This window comes from Mirounga leonina, unplaced genomic scaffold (genome assembly GCF_011800145.1).
Source record: "Mirounga leonina isolate KUSES-001 unplaced genomic scaffold, KU_Mleo_1.0 Mir_152, whole genome shotgun sequence".
NCBI classification, from domain to species: domain Eukaryota; kingdom Metazoa; phylum Chordata; class Mammalia; order Carnivora; family Phocidae; genus Mirounga; species Mirounga leonina.
Window position 1 is genome coordinate 10,064,440 of NW_023270380.1, and position 22,499 is coordinate 10,086,938.

At 37.9% G+C, this 22,499-nt stretch overlaps 1 protein-coding gene and 2 pseudogenes across 1 annotated transcript in view; 1 reads left to right on the forward strand and 2 right to left on the reverse strand.

The window, feature by feature from the left end:
* LOC118012946 (zinc finger protein 33B-like) overlaps nt 1-22,499 on the reverse strand; it is a 50,000-nt gene that overhangs the window by 20,649 nt on the left and 6,852 nt on the right. Inside the window, 2 exon segments of the mRNA XM_035008531.1 lie at nt 15,001-15,096; nt 15,367-15,511. Coding sequence (XP_034864422.1) covers nt 15,001-15,096; nt 15,367-15,511 — 241 coding nt within the window.
* On the reverse strand, nt 2,752-4,031 carry LOC118012850 (annotated as a pseudogene).
* Nucleotides 21,034-21,619, forward strand: LOC118012851 (annotated as a pseudogene).

Below are 22,499 nucleotides of genomic sequence, written 5' to 3' on the forward strand. Positions count from 1 at the left end.
AAAGAAAAAAAAATTACTAACCAGGAATACTCTATACAGCAAAGCTATCATTCAGAATTGAAGGACAAATAAAAAGTTTTCCAGACAAAAAAAAAGCTAGAAATCACCAACACTACAACAGCTTCACAAGAAATGTTAAAGGGACATTTTTAAGCTGAAACAAAAGAACACAAATTAGTAACAGGAAAACACATAAAAGTATAAATCACAGTGGTAAAAATAAATATATAGTAAAATTCAGAATATTCTAATATTGTGAAGATAGTGGGTTGATCACTTATAAAAGTAGTATGAAACTTTTTTTTTTTTTGAAGATTTTATTTATTTATTTGACAGAGAGAGACACAGCGAGAGAGGGAACACAAGCAGGGGGAGTGAGAGAGGGAAAAGCAGGCTTCCCACGGAGCAGGGAGCCCGATGCGGGGCCCAATCCCAGGGTCCCGAGACCATGACCCGAGCCGAAGGCAGACACCTAACAACTGAGCCACCCAGGCACCCCAGTAGTATGAAACTTTTATGTACAAAAAACTTGCCGTAACTACAATTATTAGTTAAGGGATACATAAGATCAAAAGATACAAGATTTGACATCAAAACCATGAAATAAAGGAGGGGAGAGTAAAAACACAGAGCTTTAGAATGTGTTCAATCTTAAGTTGTCAACTTATATTTGACGTTGGCTTTAAATGTCCCATTAGACCAGATGGACTTTACAGACATTTACAGAACATTTCATCCAGAAACAAAGAAAAATGCTCAATACACATGAAAAATTTTCAAGGATTGATCATACATTAGGACAAAAAACAAATCCTACCAAATTTAAGTAGATTCAAACCCAATCAAGTATCTTCTCTGAACAATGGTATGAAACTAGAAATTACCAGAAGGAAACTAGAAAATTCACAGATATGTATGTGCAGATTAAACATGCTCCTGAACAAACTGAGTCAACAGAGAAATCAAAACATACCTTGGACAAATGAAAATGGAAATAACAATATACCAAAACTTACAGGATACAGCAAAAGCAGTTCTAAGAAGGAAGTTCAGAGTGATAAATACATTAAGAAACCAGAAAATTCTCAAAAAACCTGAATTTACACCTCAAGGAACTAGAAAAAGATGAAGAAATGAAGCCCAAATTAGTAAAAGGAAGGAAATAATAATGATCAGAGCAGAAATAAATGAAATATTATCTAAAAAGACAACAGAAAAGATCAATAAAATTAAGAGCTGGTTCTTTGAAAAGATAAACAGAATTAATTAAACTTTTACTAGGCTCACCAAGAAAAAGAGGACTCAAATAAGTTAAATCAGAAATGAAAAAGATGTTAAAATTGATACCAAAGAAATACAAAGGATTTTATGAGAGCACTATGAACAACTGTAACAAATTTGACAATCTAGAACAAGTGCACACATCTCATAAAAAAATAGAGCCTATGGGGCACCTGAGTGGCTTAGTCGTTAAGCGTCTGCCTTCGGCTCAGGTCATGATCCCAGGGTCCTGGGATTGGGCCCCGCATCGGGCTCCCTGCTCAGCGGAAAGCCTGCTTCTCCCTCTCCCACTCCCCGTTTGTGTTCCCTCTCTCGCTGTGTCTCTGTCAAAAAATAATAAAATCTTAAAAAAAAAACAGAGCCTACCAAGACTGAATCATGATGAAATAAAAAATCTGTAACAGACCAATCAATAGTAAGGAAACTGAATCAGCGAACAAAAGCCTCCCCCAAAATAATGCTCCCCCCCGCCAAATAAAGGCCAGGACCAAACAGCTTCACTGGTGAATTCTACAAACCATTTATTTATTTATTTTAAGGATTTTATTCATTTAAGAAGAGCACAAGTACAGCAGCAGAGAGAGAGGGAGAGAGAGCAGGAGCAGAGGGAGAGGGAGAAGCAGGCTCCCCGCTGAGCAGGGAGCCCGATGCAGGGCTCGATCCTAGGACCCCTGGATCATGACCTGAGCTGAAGGCAGACGCTTAACCAACTGAGCCACCCAGGCGCCCCTCTACAAATCATTTAAAATAGAATACCATTCTCAAACTCTACCAAAAAATAGAAGAGGAGGGAACATTTCCAAACTCATATCATAAGGCCAGCATTATCCTCATACCAAACCTGAGCATGATGTTACAAGAACAGAAAATTACAGGACAATATCCCTGCTGAACAAAGATGCAAAAAACCTAAACAAAATATTAGCAAACTGAATTCAACAATACATGAAAAGGATCATACACCATAATGATGTGGGATTTCTTACAGGACACAAGGATGGTTCAACATCCACAAATCAATCAATGTGATATACAACATGAATAAAATAAAGGATAAAAATCATAAGGTCATCTTTCAAGAGAGTGGGGTTAAAGGGAACATACCTCAACATAATAAAGGCCATATATGAAAAACCCACAGCTAACATCATACTCAATAGTGAAAAACTTTCGGGTGCCTGGGTGGCTCAGTTGGTTAAGCGACTGCCTTCAGCTCAGGTCATGATCCTGGAGTCCCGGGATCGAGTCCCGCATCAGGCTCCCTGCTCGGCAGGGAGTCTGCTTCTCCCTCTGACCCTCCCCCCTCTCATGTGCTCTCTCTCTCTCTCATTCTCTCTGTCTCAAATAAATAAATAAAATCTTTAAAAAAAAAAAAAATAGTGAAAAACTTTCCCTCTAAGAACAGGAACAAGACAAGGATGTCCATTCTTACTAGTTTTATTCAACACAGTAATGGAAGTCCTAGCCGCAGCAATCAGACAACAACAAAAAATAAATAAATAAAAAGTATTCAAATTGGTAAAGAAGTAAAATTGTCACTAGTTGGAGAAGACATACTATATATACAAAATCATCAAGACTCCACCAAAAAAGTATTAGAACTGACAAATATATTAGGTCAAATTGCAAAAAAATCAACATACAGAAATCTTTTGGGGGGGCACACAACACAGATAATTCTTTTATTAACTAAATTACAAATGCTTTGAATAAAAACTTAGAACTAACAATCATTTAAGGGTCAATGATTTACTTTCTCCCACAGATGAGAACTAGTTATTTTTCTTGTTTTGTTCGCCTGAACAGTGAATCAAGGCCATGGTGCTTAAACATAATTGTATTCCTTTCATATCTTACTACTTTCCAAATTAGAGACCATCATTTCATGTCAGTTACTCATTAAGGGTTTCCTCTACAGCTTTCCTAGGAGATTGTATAGTCTTCTGATTGTAAGCAAGAAGCTTCATATAAATTAATCCAAGTAATTCTGCTAGAGCTATAATACCGAAAGCTGAAATCAGAAAGAAGGCCATGCACTGGGGTACACTCTGAGACACAGAGGCTTAGTCCAACCATAGAGAGCACACAGCCCACTACCTGAAGGATCAGTATCACTGTAGGAATTATAATTAAACCAAGTCCACAGCATTCCTTATTGAATATACACTTGGGACAAAATGACAACTTTGGTGAGCACTAGTCCAACAAATGAAAGAATGGTCTTCTCCTTTTAAGACTGGATTTATACTTTAGTGTCACAATACCAAACTGTCCCCAAGACAGAAGGACAGCCAAAATTGGGAAAATAACGAGGATGTTTTCATTTGGAGAAAACCATGAAACAATATAATATTTTAATTCTACGATTTCCCCTTCTCTGCTTAATTCTGTTACCTCACAAGTGTAGTTTCCTATGACAGCCTCTTTCTTATCCATCCTCAAAGAGGCAAAGTCATTAAACAATCCTTGTGAGATTTTGGTCCTCTTAAACTTATCCCCGTTGAGTGGTCCTTTATACAGCTCCATCAAAATGTCTTTTTCTCTAAATTTCCACTTTACATACATTTCATTAATGTTTGTTGCACCCACATCATTAGCAAACATAGGATGACAACAGTTTCACTGCAAGCCCTGTGTTCTACAGATCTGGTAATGTCAACTGTTTGCCTATTTGCCGAGCCAAACCGCGGCACACCGAGCCCAGCAGCAGCACCACCAGGGGCCACACGGCCGCCACCACTGCGGTCCATCACAGGCAGGCCCGCCGCCCAGGCTGCCTGGCCGCGCCCCCGCGCGCTCCTGCCACCCCACGCCTGCTTCCACTCCTCCCGCCTCTCCAGGTGCGCACGGGTACTCCCCGCCCCCCCCGCCCCCACCGCCGGCCCCAGCCCCCTGGGTTGTTGACGCGAGGCCCTCCCTCCCGCTTCCCTCCTGCTTCATGGGGTCAAGTCCCCACTCCGCTCCGCTCCAAGGAGGCCTGGACCCCGCTCCCACACAGCGGCATGCGCCGGACTTGCGGGTCACGTTCCACCAGCCCACCACAGGAGGCTAAGCACGTAGTCCTCCGCTCACCTGGGACCTCCCTGCACCCGTTCCCTCCCTCTGAGGTTCTCCTCTGCCTCTCACATCAACCTGGGCCCCGGTCCTCTCCCACCTTTACGCTTCAGGAGCGCCGCCAGGCGCTGCTGCCTCTGACCGGGGCACCTTAGCCCATAGAAGCCCCTAATCTCTCTCCCGTCCCGGGTCCCAGGTCAGCCAGCGCATTGACGCTGCTGCATCCTTGCCCCCACCTCTGCCCCAATATACAGACACCTGTTGCATTTCTATATAATAATAACGAAGTAATAGAGAAAAAATTAAGAGAACACTTACAGTTTACAATTGCACCAAAAAGAATAAAATGCCTAGGAATAAACTTAACCAAGAAGATAAAAGATCTGTATTCCAAATAATGAAACACCGATGACAGAAATGGAAGACAACAGGAACAACTGGGAACATATACTATACTCATGGATTGGAAGAATTATCATTATTAAAATGTCCTTACTACCCAAAGCAATGTACACATTCAGTGCAATCCCTATGAAAATACCAATAGCAATTTTCACACTAAAAGAAATAATACTAAAATCTGTGTAGAACCACAAAAGATCCTGAATAGCCGAAGCAATCTTGAGAAGGACAACGAAGCTGAAGGTATCATGCTTGCTGATTTCAAACTATACTACTAAGCTACTGTAATCAAAACAGTATGATAGCGGCATAAAACCAGACACACAGATCAATGGAGCAGAATAGATAGCCTAGCAATAAACCCACTGATATGCCAACTAATCTACAACAAAGGAGCCAAGCATATACAATGGAGAAAGGATGGTCACCACTTCAATAAGTGGTGTTAAGAAAACTGGACAGCCACGTGCAAAAGAATCAAACTGAACCACTATCTTCCACCATACACAAAATCTAATTCAAAATGGATTGAAGACTTGAACACAACACCTAAAACTATATAAAGTCCTAGAAAAACACATAGGCAGTAAGCTCCTTGACATCAGTGATGTTTTGGATTTGACCCCATAAGCAAAGGCAACAAAAGTAAAAATAAACACATGGGACTACATCAAACTAAAAAGCTTCTGCACTGCAAAGGAGACCAACAACAAAACCAAATGACAACCCACTGAATGGGAGAAAATACTGCAACCATCTGTCTGACAAGTGGTTAATATCCAAGACAGAACTAATATTATCAATTGGAAAAATACAAATCTGATTTAAAATGGGAGGAGGACATGAACAAGACATTTTTCCAAAGAAGACATACAGATGGCTAATAGGTACATGAAAAGGTACTCTACATCACTCATCACCAGGGAGATGCAAATCAAAACCACGAGACAGCATTTCACACTTATTACAATGACTATTATCAAAAAGACAAGACATAACAAGTTTACAAAGATGTGAAGAAAAGGAAACCCTTGTGCACTGTTCATGGGAATGTAAATCGTGCAGCCATTATAGAACACAATATGGAAGTTCCTCAAAATATTAAAAATAAAACTATCATATGATCCAGCAATTCCACTTCTGGGTATTTATCTGAAGAAAATGAAAACACTAACCTGAAAAGATATAAGCACCTTTGTTCACTGCAACATTATATAAATAAGGAAAACAAAGAAAAAATATATAAATATATATTAAGTATATATAATTTACTGTATATACTATATATATAAATGTAAATATATAAGTATTTATATATATTTATAATATATAAATTTTATATATTAACCTACATACATTATATATATGTATTTTATATGTGTGTATACTATATTATATATATTTTACATATATGTGTATATATTTTATACATTATATATACATATATATACATATGGTGTATGTGTGTGGAATATTATTCAGCCATAAAAAAAATTTTTTTTAAACATTTTATTTATCTGACAGAGAGAAAGTGAGAGAAGGAACACAAGCAGGGGGAGTGGGAGAAGGAGAAGCAGGCTTCCCACTGAGCAAGGAGCCCGATACGGGGCTCAATCCCAGGACCCTGGGATCATGACCCGAGCCAAAGGCAGACACTTAACAACTGAGCCACCCAGGCGCCCCTCAGCCATAAAAATTAATGAAATCTTGCCATTTGGGGACAACACAGATGGACCTTGAAGGCATTATGCAAAGGGATATGAGTCAGACAGAGGAAGAAAACATCGTAATGATCTCAATAATGATGTCACTTGTATGTAGAAACTGAAAAATGCAAACACAACACAATGATCTGACAGATACAGGGAACACACTGGTGGCTGCCAGAGGTGTGGGTTTGGGGCTGGGCAAAATGGTAAAGGGAATCAAATGGTACAAACTTCCAGTCATAAAAAATAAATCATGGGATGTAATGTACAACGTGGTGACTACAGTTAATAGTACATTGCGTATTTAAAAGTTGCTAAGAAGTGGATCTCAAAAGCTCTCATCACATACAAAAAAACCTGTAACCATGTATGGTGACAGATGTTAGCCAGATTTATTGGTATGATCATTTTACAGTATATGCAAATATTTAATCAATATGTTGTTACACACCTGAAACTAGTGTAAGTCAAGGACACCTCAACTGAAAAAAAAAAAAAAAGAAAATAGATACAAATAAATGTCTCTAGTGAAAAGAAAACAATACAATATTTGTATTGTACAAATACAAAACAAACTATATGCCTAACTTAAAAAAAAAAGTCTTTAGGAAGACTTATAAAGGAACATTTTGTTTTGTTCTGTTTAATAGGTCACATGGTAATTACAGCCACTTCTACAGCATGGTACCATTTGCACTCCAGCAACACTATTAAAATTGGTAGAGTTACAAACTGTTCCCAATATTTATAAATTATAAACTTTCTTCTTGGATATTCTGCATGTAATTGTCAAAGATCACATAAAGACAACTCCTCCAATGCCACCTCCATATTCTTTTTTCCCTGCCTCAAAGCATGAAGGGCTCAGCTGAAAATTAATACAGAGTACAGATTCAGGCAGTGTAATAGAGCATACAGACCACAGCTGGTAAGATACACATTCTATTCGTATGAAAACTCTACTACACTCTTTAATTACACATTCTCCAAGAAGCTGTCTAGTGGGCGCCTGGGTGGCTCAGTTGGTTAAGCGACTGCCTTCGGCTCAGGTCATGATCCTGGAGTCCCGGGATCGAGTCCCGCATCGGGCTCCCTGCTCGGCAGGGAGTCTGCTTCTCCCTCTGACCCTCCTCCCTCTCATGCTCTCTGTCTCTCATTCTCTCTCTCTCAAATAAATAAATAAAATCTTAAAAAAAAAAAAAAAAAGAAGCTGTCTAGTAACAGAATTTGGTTTTAATGAATACACAGCAATTAAGCAGACAGAAAATAGCTTTAAACTGCACTATTAGTTCAAGTATGTTTGTTGAATACTTGGTGTATGACTGGCTCTGAGGTTTATAAAGGTGACGGAGATAAATACCCTGCTCTAAAGAACTCAACAACCTAGAATTCAACTAACAAATCTGAGTCTCATATTTTAGCATGTGTATGATGTTTCAACAACCCCCTCCCCCCAAAAAGAAAATCAATTAATAGCCTATGTAAGTAGGAAAAACAGGACAATAAATGCCTGATCATCTCAATACACACAGAAAAAGTGTATGACAAAATCTAAGATCCTTTCTTTTTTTTTTTTTAAGATTTTATTTATTTAGCAGAGGAGACACAGCGAGACAGGGAACACAAGCAGGGGGAGTGGGAGAGGGAGAAGCAGGCTTCCCGCCGAGCAGAGAGCCCGATGTGGGGTTTGATCCCAGGACCCTGATGATCATGACCTGAGCCGAAGGCAGATGCTTAATGGCTGAGCCACCCAGGCGCCCCTCTAAGACCTTTTCTTAATAAAAACAATCAACAGACGAGAAACAGAAATAAACTCCTTCAATCTTTTAAAAGACATCTATGAAAAGCCCACAAATAACAACACGATAAATGGTGCAAAATGGAATGCTTTCCCTCTAAAATCAAGAACAAGACAAGAATCTACTCTCACCACTCATACAGATAGTTCTAGCCAGGAAAAAAAAATACAGGTTGGAAAAAAAAAATAAAACTATCTGTACTGAACACTAAATCTGAAACTAATGATGTACTGTATGTTTGCTAACTGAATTAAAAACAAAAAACAAAAACTACCTGTAGTTGCAGTTGACACAATCTTGTACATAGAACTTAAAGAATCCAATAAAATACTACTAAAACTAATAAATGAATTCAGTAAGGTTACAGGGTACAAGATCAACATATAAAAATTAATTGTATGGGTGCCTGGGTGGCTCAATCGGATGGGCATCCGACTCAGTTTCAGCTCAGGTCATGATGTCCGGGTCCCGGGCTCAAGCCCCACATCGGACTCTCTGCTCAGCAGGGAGTCTGCTTCTCCCTCTCCCTCTGCTTCTCACCCCCGCTCATGTTCTCTCTTTTTCAAATAAATAAATAAAAATCTTTAAAAAACCCCACAAAGCTACAGTAATCAAGACTGGCAATGTGGTACTGGCATAAGGACAATCCTATAGATCTATGCAATTAAACTGGGAATACAGAAATAAATCTGAATATTTATGTTCAATGCATTTTCAATAAAGATGCAAAGAAAAAAAATCCTTTTCAACAACTGATGCTGAGGCAATTGGATATTAGATACAATACCAAAACCACAAGTGACAAAAGTAGAACTGTACTTCATGTAACAAAAAACTCTTGCTGCAGAGCACACAACCCAAATAGTAAATGACAACCCAGAAATGGGAGAAAATATTTGCAAACTATGTATCTAATTAGGACTGGTATACAGAATATGTAAATAACTCTTAAAACGCAACAATAAAAAGACAGCTATAACTAAAATATTAACAAGGCAAAGGACTTTTGAGTATTAAGCTTGTCTTGCTATAAATGACTTCTTTGTGGTCGGAGTGTGCCACTCTTCTAGGATTCTTAGACAATCAAATCTCTTCAAAAAAGAGTTTTATTTCCAGGACATTTCTAGTCAGATGTCAAATAAGAGTGGCAAAACTGGACATTCTTGCGCCTGACCTTAGGGAGAAAGTATCCAGTTCTTCTTTATTACGTATGAGGCTAACAGATTTTTTGCTATTGCTTTTTATCAAGTTGAGGAAATTCTCTATAACTAGTTTGCTGAGTTTTAATCATGAATGGGTGTTGGATTCTGTCAAATGCTTTTTCTGCATCAATTGATAGGATCATATAATTATTTTTCTTTCTGCGGCCTGATGGAGTGGATTATATTAATTGATCTGAATGGTAAATGAGCCTTGCATGTTTGGAATCAATCGTACTTGGCCATGGTATGTAATGCTTTTTATATATGGTTGGATTTTATTTGGACTTTTGCATCTATATTCATAAGAAACATTTGTCTGTAGTTTTTCTTTCTTATAAAGTCACCATCTACTTTTGAGATTAAAAAGAGTAAGGAAGGTGCCCTCTAACTACTAATCATCCTAAGGAATCTACAAGAAAGCTACTATAGGTAATGTATGAATTCAGACAAGTTGCAGGCTATAATACAACCACCCCAAAATCAAGTGTGTTTCTACATACCTACAATAAACAATCTGAAAGAAAATAAAGCAATTCTATGTATAATAGCATCTTTGTCAGCCTACAGTGGATTACACTGACCGGTTTTTGAATGTTGAACCCCTCTCGCATACCTGGTATATATCCCACTTGGTCATGGTTCTTTTTATACATGGCTGGCTTCTATTTGCTAATATTTTGTTAAGGAATTTTGCTAGTAAATTTATGGGAGATATAGGTCTACAGATTCATTATTGTTTCCTGTACTGTCATCGTATGGTTTTGGTATCAGGATAACAAAAAAACCTGTTACGAAGTGTTCCATGCTTTCTATTTTTCTGGAGGACATTGTGTAAGATCATTATTAATTCCTCCGTAAATGTTTACATGTTTGGTAGTCTTCTATGGTGAAAACATCTGTAAGAGATTTTATCTCTTTATTTTAAATTAAATTTAATTCAAATTATCTATGTCATCTATGAAAATCCACAGAACCTTCAAATTATCCATGTCATCTTGAGTTTTGGTAGCTTGGAATTTCTAAAGAATTGATCCATCTCTTCTCAACCATCAAATTAAGAGCATAACGTTTAAATTATCCTCCTGTTAATGAATGCCGAAGTGATATCCCCCATTTCTTTTTTGATATTGGTGGTTTGTTGTGTGTGTGTATTGAAGATTGCTAGGTTTATAAATTTTATTGATTTTTTTCCCTAAGAACTGGCTTTGTGTTTCAGTAGGTTTCTCTATTGTTTTCCTATTTTCAACTCATTGATTTCTGCTTTATTTTCTTCTTATTTGCTGTGGGTTTACTTTGCCCTTTTGCAGTCTCTTAAGGTAGAAAATTAATTATGGATTTGAGACCTTTCATCTTATCCAATGTTAGCATTTAGTCCTATAGATTTCCCTAACACCACTGCTTTGGCTGCTTCCCACATAAATTGGTATATTTTTTCATTCAGTTCTATGTATTTTTAAAATTTCCTTTCAGCCTTCTTTGATTCATGCTTTACTTACATGTGTCTTGTTTAATTCTGAAGGGTTTGGATATTTTTCTACCGACTTTCTATTACTGATTCACAGTTTAATTTCCTTGTGCTCAGAGACCATAGCATGGTTTCAGTTCTGCTGAATTTACTAAGGTTTGTTTATGGCCCATGATATGTTGTATCTTACTGAATGTTCCATAGGCACTCGAGAAGAATGCATACCTTGTTTTTAGGTAGTATTCTACAAATGTTCGTTCAATCTTGCTGGCTGATGGTGCTGTTCATTTCTTCTATATCTGTTAATTTATATCTGCTATCTAGAAGTTCTACCAATTGCTGAGAGTAAGGTGCTGAATTCCCCAAATATAATTGAAAATTTGTTTATTTCTCCTTTCAGCTCAATCAGTTTTGATTTGTCTACCATGAGGTTCTTTTTTTTGTTTGGTGGGGTCACATTTTGGATCAGTCTTTTTCGTTGGAATACTGCTTTTTCTCTAATAATTTCCTTTGCTCTCAAGACTACTTTATCTGATATTAATGGAGTCAATCTTGTTTTTGTTTTCATTAATATTTGCATAGTGTATCTTTTTCTATTACCCATCAACCATACTATGTTGTATTTGAAGTGAATTTCTTTGTTATCTACAAATTTCTTTGTTTCTGCCTCATGATTTTTGTTTTATCCAGTCTGCCAGTCTATACCTGAATTGGTGTGTTTAGATCATTTACATTTATAGTAGATATTGCTATATCAAGGTTTAAGTCTGCTGTTTTATTTTTCTGTTGTTTTCTCAGTTTCTCATTCATCTGTTCCTAATTTATTTTCTTACTGATTACTTGAACATCTTTTTAAAGATTCCACCTTCATTTACTTACAATATTTCTAAGTGTACCACCTTGTATAGTTTCTTAGTGGTTCTTCTAGGTATTCGAGTCCATTTCTAGGTAAAATGCACATATATAATTTATTACAATCTTCCTGGATTAACATTTTACCATTGACTTCAATGGAAATGTAACACTGTAATTTCAATTAAATCCCTGTATTCTATCTTATAAATATATCATTTCCTCCACATGTAGAACATCAAATCATACGATATTCTAAATTTTGCTCCAACAAATATGATTTCAGAAACTCCTGAGAAGGAAACTCTGTTATTATATTTACCCTTATTTTTTGCTACTTCCAATGTTCTTTCTTTTTTGAAGTTCTAAGCTTTCTTGTGTTATTTCCTTTCTATTTAAAGAACCTCCTCTAGGCGTTTTTAAAAGATAAGTTTGCTGGGGCGCCTGGGTGGCTCAGTCGGTTAAGTGTCTGCCTTCAGCTCAGGTCATGATCCCAGGGTGCTGGGATCGAGCCCCGCATTGGGCTCCCTGCTCCGCGGGAAGCCTGCTTCTCCCTCTCCCACTCCCCTTGCTTGTGTTCCCTCTCTTGCTGTCTCTCTCTGTCAAATAAATAAATAAAATCTTTAAAAAAAAAAATTAAAAAGATAAGTTTGCTAACAACATTTTCTCTTTGTTTTCCTTTGTATGATACCTTCAGTTGTCCTTCTTTCATGAATATATTTTCACAAGCCAAACAAGTTTTGTTTGAAAGTTCTTTTCTTTCAGTACTTGGAAAAAAATGTATTATTTCCTTCTAGCCTCCATGGTTTCAGATGACAAATCCACTATCATTTCCAAAGAAAATGAGTTGTTTCTCTCTACTTCCAAATTTTTTCTCTTTTGTTTTCAGAAATTTAATCATGACATGCCATTAGTATGGATATCTTTGGATTTATCTCACTTAGAGTTCACTCAGATTCTTCAATGAGTATTTTTATGTCTTTTGACAAATTTGGGAAGTTTTCAATCATTATTCCTTTAAATACTTCAAGTGCCATCATCTCTTCCCTTTTTGTTACTCTGATGATACTGATGATTAGTTTTATTTTTTTTTAATTTTATTTATTTATTTGAGACAGAGATAGAACATGAGCAGGGAGAGAGGGGCAGAGGGAGAGGAAGGGCGAGAAGCAGACTCCCTGCTGAGCAGGAAGCCCAGCGCAGGGCTCAATCCCAGGACCCTAGGATCATGACTTGAGCCAAAGGCAGACGCTTAACCAACTAAGCCACCCAGGCGCCCCAATACAGATGTTAGTTCTTTAGTTATTCCAAATACAGAGAGAATCCAGCCTCTTCTCATTACCTCCATATCTCCCCAATTTTGACAAAATACCATAATTGCCCTTCAGGAAAACTACTAGCGAACTCTCTTAAGTGCTTATGTTCTTTCCAATATTTTCTCTATAGAGGTGAGAAAGATCTTATAAACATAGATCAGACGTTGCTTGTTTACCAAAATACACTAGTAAGAATAAAAATAAAATCTTTAGTAAGATTTATGATATTCATCTTTTGGACCATAGCTGCCTGACATCATTTCCTGTCCCCACTTCCCATCAATCATTCCCCTTTGGCCACTGTGACTTTTTTTTGCTATTTCCCAAGAAACACCAAGCACATTCCTACTCATTGGCTTAGCAGTTGCTGTTATCCCTGCTGAGAAGAGGCAGGATCCTCACAGCTCACACAATCATTTCATTCAAATTCTGCTCTAATGGTGATCTCTTTAAGGTTTCCCCTGACTACTCTTCTTGGAGTAGCACAATTTAACTCTGCTCTCATTTCTAGGATAATTTTTACCACTACAGGGCTTTAATACACTTAAGTATCTGATTTTAGTGCCACCTTTTTAGTTTATATTTGACATATAACTGTATAAATTTACAGTGTACAACCCGTTAATTTGATACATTTATATGCCATGTAATTGCCACTGTACCAATAATTAGCACCCCTATTATGTTACATAGTTACCATTTCTTATTAGTGATTAGAATAATTAAGTTCTAGTGCCTCAGCAAGTTTGATTATTATAATACAATACTGTCTATATTCACTATATGCTATATTAGATCACCAGGGCTTATGTACTCATTACACTTTTATACCCTTAAACAACATCTCTCTTTTCCCACATCCCCCACCCCCTGGTAACACTACATTACTCATGTTTATAACAAGTTTGGCTTTTCTAGATTCCAGATACAAGTGACACCACATGGTATTTGCCTTTCTCTGTCAAACTTATCTCAGTTAGCATAATGCACTCAAGGTTCATCCATTTCACAAGTGGCAGAATGTCCTCCTCTCTCATGGCTGAATAATATTCTATTATTTACACATACCTATTTTAATTACCTATTTATCCACTGACGGGCAGTTCGGTTGTTTCCATATCTGGCTATTGTGAATCACGCTGTGATAAAATCAGCGTGCATATTCTCTCTTTGATAACCTGTTTTCATTTCCTTTGGGTGTCTTCCCAAGTGGAACTGCTGGGTCATAGGATAATTTTATATTTTACTTTTTGAGGAATCTCTATACTGTTTTCCATAGTAGTTGAACAAATTTACATCACTGCCAACAGTGCACAAGGGCTCCTTTTTCTCCACATCCTTGCCAACACTTGTTATCTCTTGTCTTCTTGGTGCTAGCCATTCTAAATAGTGTGATGTGTGGTTTTGATTTGCATTTCCCTGATGTTTAGTAATGTTGACCATGTTTTCATATATTTGTTGGTCACTACTGCTACTTGTATAAATTCGACACTTATTTCTTTCACTACTATAGCATTTAGATAATAGCAACTACTTAAAAATTATTTGAGTCAAAAAATGAGCATATGAAAGAATGCCTGATGATGGCAGGAATGCAGAGCAATGGAGGTAAGGTAGGCAACTGAAAACTGCTTTGAGAAACAAAGGAATGAAGAAAAACAACAGTAAAGATGAGGTAGGCAAAACTGGTCTGTTGACAGATTAAGAATGGTAAATACAAAGTGAATCAAAAAGAACATTTCTTTTAAGAGTGGTATCTGGAGATTTGGTTCAAAAACCAGTATTCCCAGTCACTTCCAAGGATTAAGACTTCTAAAGAGATATTCTTGAAAAAACATCTTAAAGTTGTCAACCTCTGGAATAGTCGTGGGAAAATAATAAATCCCCTGACGTTCATCTGTGCAGTATCCATTAACTCACCTGGGAAGCTCTGGCTTGGGAATTCTTCCTCCAATATCCATGGCTCCTCTCCTTGCTCTAGCCTAAAGATCACCTCTGGTTTGGTAACACAATACCCTGTCAAAGCAAAACAATTTAGGATTCAGACCAGAAGGCCTAGCCTGCAGGGCCTCTGAAAGAGAAGCAAGCTTCCAGAGCTGCTCAATGAAGATGCTATTGAACATTTCACTGGAGAGGTAAACACAAATATCTTCCTGATGCCCAAAAGAGATCAACACTGATTCCTGGTTCCAATATAAAAAATCATTAAACTCTACAGTGTCTACATGCTTCATAACTAAAAGAATTAAAACATGCTATTTAGAATTACAAAAAAACAGACCTTACCCAGTGAGACAAGGTTACTGTAGTTCTCCAGCATCACATCTCTATACAAGGACCTCTGAGCTGGGTCCAGGTGCTGCCACTCTTCCTGGGTGAAGCCCACAGTCACATCCTTAAATGATACTGATCCCTGGAATTTCTGTTCAATCTGAAATGTTCAGAATTGGGTGACATGGAAAAAGCTGTATGGGAACCAATCCTTACCATGATTACCAAAATAGTCTGCAGAACATTTGTTTGGTTTTACACTTTGAGGGAAGATGAGAAATCCTAACAGAAATATTATGCCAGGGGGCGCCTGGGTGGCTCAGTCGTTAAGCATCTGCCTTTGGCTCAGGTCATGATCCCAGGGTCCTGGGATCAAGCCCCACATTGGGCTCCCTGCTCCGCGGGAAGCCTGCTTCTCCCTCTCCCACTCCCCCTGCTTGTGTTCTCTCTCTCTGTCAAATAAATAAATGAAATCTTAAAAAAAAAAAAATATTATGCCATTGCCTTAAGGTATTATTCATGTAAAAAATTATCAAATCCCACAATGTATCTGGAACCATTCTAGTTCTTAGAAATGCTAAGATTAATAAAATTATTCTTGTAGTCAAGTAGCATACAATTTGGTAAGAAAACATGCAGTAGTATGTTATAATTGCTAAGGTGAAAGTACACAGCAGATAGACTAAAATAAATGAGAAACAAAATCAGTTCTATTTTGAGCTTCACTGAAGAAGAACAGCTGACTGAGAAATAGTAATACCGTGCTTTTCATGAACACGGTGCCATGGTACAAGCAAAGCCAGGGCTCCTCCAACACATTTGGGAAATGAACAGAGGGCAAACAGTACAGAAAACATTGAGAATACAGCCTGGAGCTGTGATGACAGAAAGGGCCATGAAGAAAGTAAGTCATGGAATGGATTACAGAGTAATTTTAGACCAAGTCTCCAAAGTATGTGATCACTTTCAACCTTAAAGAATATTTTTGAGTACTAAAGAAGTTTATATTTATGAATTATAGAAATAAACTATCGATATATTTTGTGACAAATTTTAATTTTTTCCCTCAATTTTAAAAAGTGAAAAGACAGCTTAATATTTTATTTCACTGCAATACACATTCTAGGTTCTAAGTCTTCAATTTAGAGACCATAACTAGAATGTGTAGAAAATGAGAAGGGAAGATTTTGGAACTGTTACACTTGAAATACCTGTAGAACACATAGAAGATACCAACTGGATTATTTGGGATATCATCTAGAGTGCATGCCTCTACTTTAGGGCTCACTGTTTCAAAGAAAGGGGAGCCAAAGAGATCTGAGTGTATATTAAAATTATGTGACCAGGTTTTTATTTATAGAACCAAGTCTCTCAAAAAGGTAAAGGGAACGCTAACGGACAAAAACCACCACTTACATAAACTACTATAGCAAAAGCTGTAAAGCAAAGAGGGAATTGATAAAAGGAAAAAGAGTGATAGAACACGGTCACCAATTATTGGCAGAAAGAAGTTTCTTCAGGGTATATGTACAAACATCTGTATAAACACAAGTATCACAAAATAAGCAAGGAAAAAATAAATTAGGTACTGTATTTTAACAAGATATATCTTAAATATGAAACATAATACTGTAGGTCTAGAATGAAAATAAGGATTTGAGAAACATTAATAATTTGGTAGTATCTGACATCACCAACAATAAATCAGAAGGCTCTCAGAGAAGCAAGAGACTGAAAATAATCAAGAACACAAGGTGAGGAAAGACCACTTTTTAACTGGATAACAGAGAAAGAACAGGCCATGAAGGAATGCCTGAAGGTGGAAATAAAAATAAGAATAAATAGTTTTAAAAACTAAGACATGATGATATGATCACCTGAGTATATACACAAAAGCATGATAAAACAAACAAAAAACTCTTGGCAAACTAGAAAGGAATTTCCTCAGTGTGATAATGGATTTTAACATATACCTACAGCAAATATTACACTTAATGGTGAAATATAGAATGTGTTCGATTTAGGGGCGCCTGGGTGGCTCAGTTGGTTAAGCGTCTGACTCTTGATTTTGACTCATGTCACGATCTCAGGGTCGTGGGATCGAGCCCCGCATCAGGCTCCACGCTGAACCGGGAGTCGGCTGGAGATTCTCTTTCTCCTTTTCCCTCTTCCCCTCCCCTGCTCGCACATATGCGCTCTCTCACTCTCTCTAAAAAAAAAAAAATTAAGGAAGGAAACATGGAGAAGAATTCTGACCTTCATGTATGAAAAAGTTAATCTTATTTTGACTCCTGGTTTTAGCTTGATATCCTTGAGACTTCTTCAGATAAACAATTTGTCATTGTCAACTCTGTGATTTTTGTAATTTTTGTTGAAGTATAAATATATACAAAAACAACACACAAGTATACTTTGGCGAAGAAACGGCTCAATGTATTTTCACAGTGAACACACCCATAAAACCAGCATTCAGATCAAGAAATAAAACACGACCTGAAATTGAGAAGCTCCTTCATGCCCCTACCTAGTATCTACCACCTCCCCTATCCTAACTCACATGATAACCACAATGACATACACACTCGAATGTCTAAAATGAAAAAGTCAGAAAATACCAAATAGAGATAGTGGCCAGAATATGAAGCACCTTGCCAGTGGGAGTGTAAGTAAGTATATATACTTTGGGAAAATAATAGGGAATTTCTAGGGCACCTGGGTGGCTCAGTCAGTTAAGCATCTGCCTTCGGCTCAGGTCATGATCTCAGGGTCTTGGGAATGAGTCCTGCATCGAGCTCCCTGCTCAGCGGGGAGTCTGCTTCTCCATCTGTCTTCTCCCCTTTGCTCATGCTCATGCTCTTTCTCTCAAATAAATAAAATCTTAAAAAATAATAATAATAGGGAATTTCTACTAAAGCTATATGTATTAATTCCTCTCCTAGTTATATATCCAACATGAACGAGTGTTTGTCAACCAAAGGGCCTATAGGAAATGTTCATAGCAGTTTTATTAGCCAAAACCTGGAGACAGTCCAAAAGCCCATCAACAGAATGGAAAAATAAAACTGTAGTACAGTTACATAATGGAATACATAATGGCAATAAAAAGAAAAACTGATACACTCAGCAAAATAGATGAATCTCACATATACTGTACTGAGTGGAAGCCAGACATACAAGCAAAGCTAATCAATGATAACAGATTCAGAGTAAGATGAACTTGAAATACCAGAGAATCTTTTGGGATACTGGGTGGTAATTACAAGGGGGCGGGGTGCCTGTGTGTGTGTGAGCACGTGCGCACGCATATACACACACAAATAAAAATTCATCTAGCTTGACACTTAAGTTATATGCAGCTTACCTCAATGAACTGACAAAAAAAATACTTTTGGAACTTACAATACACGCTAAAAAAAAATTTGTGAACTGTTACAAACTTAGTAACAAAATATTGTTCAAAAATAGTTCCTATTTAATTTTGATACAAAAATTCTAAATAAAACACTGGCAAACTCAATTCACAACAGTCTATTAAGAGTAATTCAGAAAGTGGGGGCGCCTGGGTGGCTCTGTCGTTAAGTGTCTGCCTTTGACTCAGGTCATGATCCCAGGGTCCTGGGATCATGCCCCTGCATCAGGCTCCCTGCTCAGTAGGAGGCCTGCTTCTCCCTCTCCTGCTCCCCCTGCTTGTGTTCCCTCTCTCACTGTCTCTGTCAAATAAATAAATAAAATCTTAAAAAAAAAAAGGAGTAATTCAGAAAGCAAAAAAGAAAGCAATTCAGCATGTCCATCCAGAACACTCCAGGTTCCAAACAGGTTCAGAAAAGATTATTTTGTTTACAGTATATATTCCAAACACTTAAAACAGTCCATGAAAGGTGTTCAAAAATTATTTGCCAAATGAATGGCCTAGTATATTTTTTCCAAAAATTCAAGCTTAAGACACAGGGAGCTCCAAACATTGGAATTATCTGGCAGATTTAACAACTATGTTAAAATGATACAGAAAAAGACTTGTTGAATCACCACCTGAAACTACCCTAACATTGTGTGTCAACTATAATTTAAAAAAAAAAAAAGATAAAGGGAAAAAGATGGCCAGATCGAGAGTTTCAACAAGAGAACTAAAAATTAAGAGAAAGACTGAATATAAATGGCAAACCTTAAAAGCAGCCAGAGAGAAATGAAACATTACCTTCAAAGGAGAAAATGCACTCCCAAACTGCAATATATATATACTTTTCAGATTCACACAGACCTTCTGTTCTTAAATTGACCATAGTCTGGGACACAAAGCAGATTTCAACAACTTGAAAGATCTGATATCATACAGAGAACATTCTTTTTGCAGTGTTTAACATAACAGTTAAGAAAAAGATTAACTAGAAAATTTCACAATGTTTACAGATTAAAAGATATATTTCTTGTTATATATATATATATATTTTAAAGATTTTATTTATTTATTTGACAGAGAGAGATAGTGAGAGCAGGAACACAAGCACGGGGATTGGGAGAGGGAGAAGCAGGCTTCCCGCAGAGCAGGGAGCCTGATGTGGGGCTCGATCCCAGGACCCTGGGATCATGACCTGAGCCGAAGGCAGACGCTTAACGACTGAGCCACCCAGGCGCCCCTATTTCTTGTTATATTTAAGAGATATATTTCTAAATAGAGATTAGAGAATTTTTTTAAAAATTTATTTATTATTTGAGAGAGAGTGTGCCCACATGCCTGCAAGTGGGGTGGGGAAGGGCAGAGGGAGAGAGAGAATCTTAAGCCGACTCCCCGCTGAGCATGGAGCCCAACACGCAGCTCATTCCCATGACCCTGTGACCATGACCTGAGCCGAGACCAAGAGTTGGACGCTTAACCGACTGAGCCACCCACGTACCCCTAGATTAGAGAATTTTTTAAGTGAATTATCAAAAATATGACATGCCAAAACCTGTGAGACACAGCTAAGAAGTTACGCTTAGAAAAAAAACAAATCCTTGGGCGCCTGGGTGGCTCAGGTGGTTAAGCGACTGCCTTCGGCTCAGGTCATGATCCTGGAGTTCCGGACCGAGTCCCGCATCGGGCTCCCTGCTCGGCAGGGGGTCTGCTTCTTCTTCTGACCCTCCCCCCTCTCATGCTCTATCTCAGTCTCTCTCTCAAATAAATAAATAAAACCTTAAAAAAAAAAAAATCCTTAATAGTATGTATTAGAAAAGAGTTTAAAAAAATTAGTTAAGTATCTACATTTTTTTAAAGCAAAAGAGCAAGTTACAGCTAATATATGCACAAAGACATGTTACAGATCAGATATCAATCTCAAGGTTGTGAGTTCGAGCCCCATGTTGGGCTCAGAGCTTCCTTAACGAGAGAGAGACAGAAATAGAGAAAGAAATCTTCCCATGAAGGAAACTCCAGGCACAGACGGCCTCACATATGAATGAATACCTAAGAAGTAGCAACAAAATAAAACAAAATCCGACTTCTGGTTTCAGCTCAGATCATGATCTCAGCATGGTGGGATCAGGTCCATGATGGGCTCTGTGCTCAGTGGGTCTGCTTGAGATTCTCTCCCTCCTTCTGCCCCTCCTACTCGTGTTCTGTCTCTCAGATAAATAAAATAAATCTTTAAAAAAAGAAAAAAAGTGAACACCAGAGACATTGTGCAAGTGGCCGGCACCACGAAGATCTGGACTTCAGAGCGCATCTTTGACCACCCACTGGAAACTGTTACAACAGCTGTAATGCAGAAATACCCAAACTCTATGGACCCAAGTGTGGTTGGAGGTGATGTACTGGACAGTCACACAGATCGCTCTGGAAGGCTACACAGCCCAAGACTTCTCAGCACAGAGTGGGGACTGCCTTCCATTGTGAAATCTCATATTGCAGCAAGAACTAAAACATTTGTGCAAGAACATTTTGTAGTTGATCCTGCAGAGAAAACGATGGAACTTAAATCTACTAATATTTCACTTACAAATATGGCTTCAATAGTTTGTATACAAACCACACCCTCTGGACCTAGAAAAATCCGTTTTGACTCAAAAAGCCATAATCCCTGGGAAAGGAGTCAGTCTCAGCAGTTACCCTGAAGGACCAACGGCAAGTATGGGATCTTCAAATGCCAACAAAGGTCGAGAAACAATTGAATGGGTAACACATCAATTAAATGCTAAGATTGAAGACCTGGCAGCTTCGGTGAGAGGGAGCACAAAGACATTGACGGCGGCGGCAGGGTTTGTAAGAGAAATGAGGATGAAAGCTGGTATATGACACACCTGCTCCCCACATCTCTGCAAGCTGGCAATATACTTGTTATTTAAAAAACAAAAATATATTTTAGGTAGGATTTTTTTAAATAAGATGAAGGAAAGCTATAAGACTTTTGATCAAAACAAAGAGGTGTAGGGTTTTTAAATAAAAGGGATCATCCAAAAGTATTGTTTGAAATACCATCTCATTTCTGAGGATTCTAATATTTATGTGAAAATTTAACAATTTCTGAAAGGTACTTGGAAAATCATATTGGCATATTAAATCTCCTTTAAGGTAGAATTGTAAAGCTTTTCACGCATTAGAACTCTACCTGGCTTTGGACTAACCCCAGAACAAAGCTGAGCCACCTAAATACATATAATTACCCTGATACAGTAAACCTCAAGAGCTTGCATTAAGGAATGCTTTTTAAAAGAAGAAATTATAGGGGCACCTGGTGGCTCAGCTGGGTAGACGTCTGCCTTTGGCTAAGGTCATGATCTCAGGGTCCTGGGATCAAGCCCCATCTAAGGTTCCGGGCTTAGCAGGGAGTCTGCTTCTCCCTCTGCCTCTGTCCTTCCCCCCTGCTTCTGTGAACACTCGCTCGTACTCGCTCTCTCTCAAGTAAGTAAAATCTAGGGCACCGGGGTGACTCAGGCGGTTGGGCGTCTGCCTTTGGCTCAGGTCACGATCCTGGGATCCTGGGATCGAGTCCCGCGTTGGCTGCCCCTGCTCTGTGGGGAGTCTGCTTCTCCCTCTCCCTGCCGCTCCCCCTGCCTGTGTTCTCTCTCTGTCAAATGAATAATAAAATCTTAAAAAAAAGAGTAAAATCTTAAAAAAAGAAAAAATTATGTACTTTTAAAAGACATTAATTTGTATAAAATAACTTGCTCTGCTA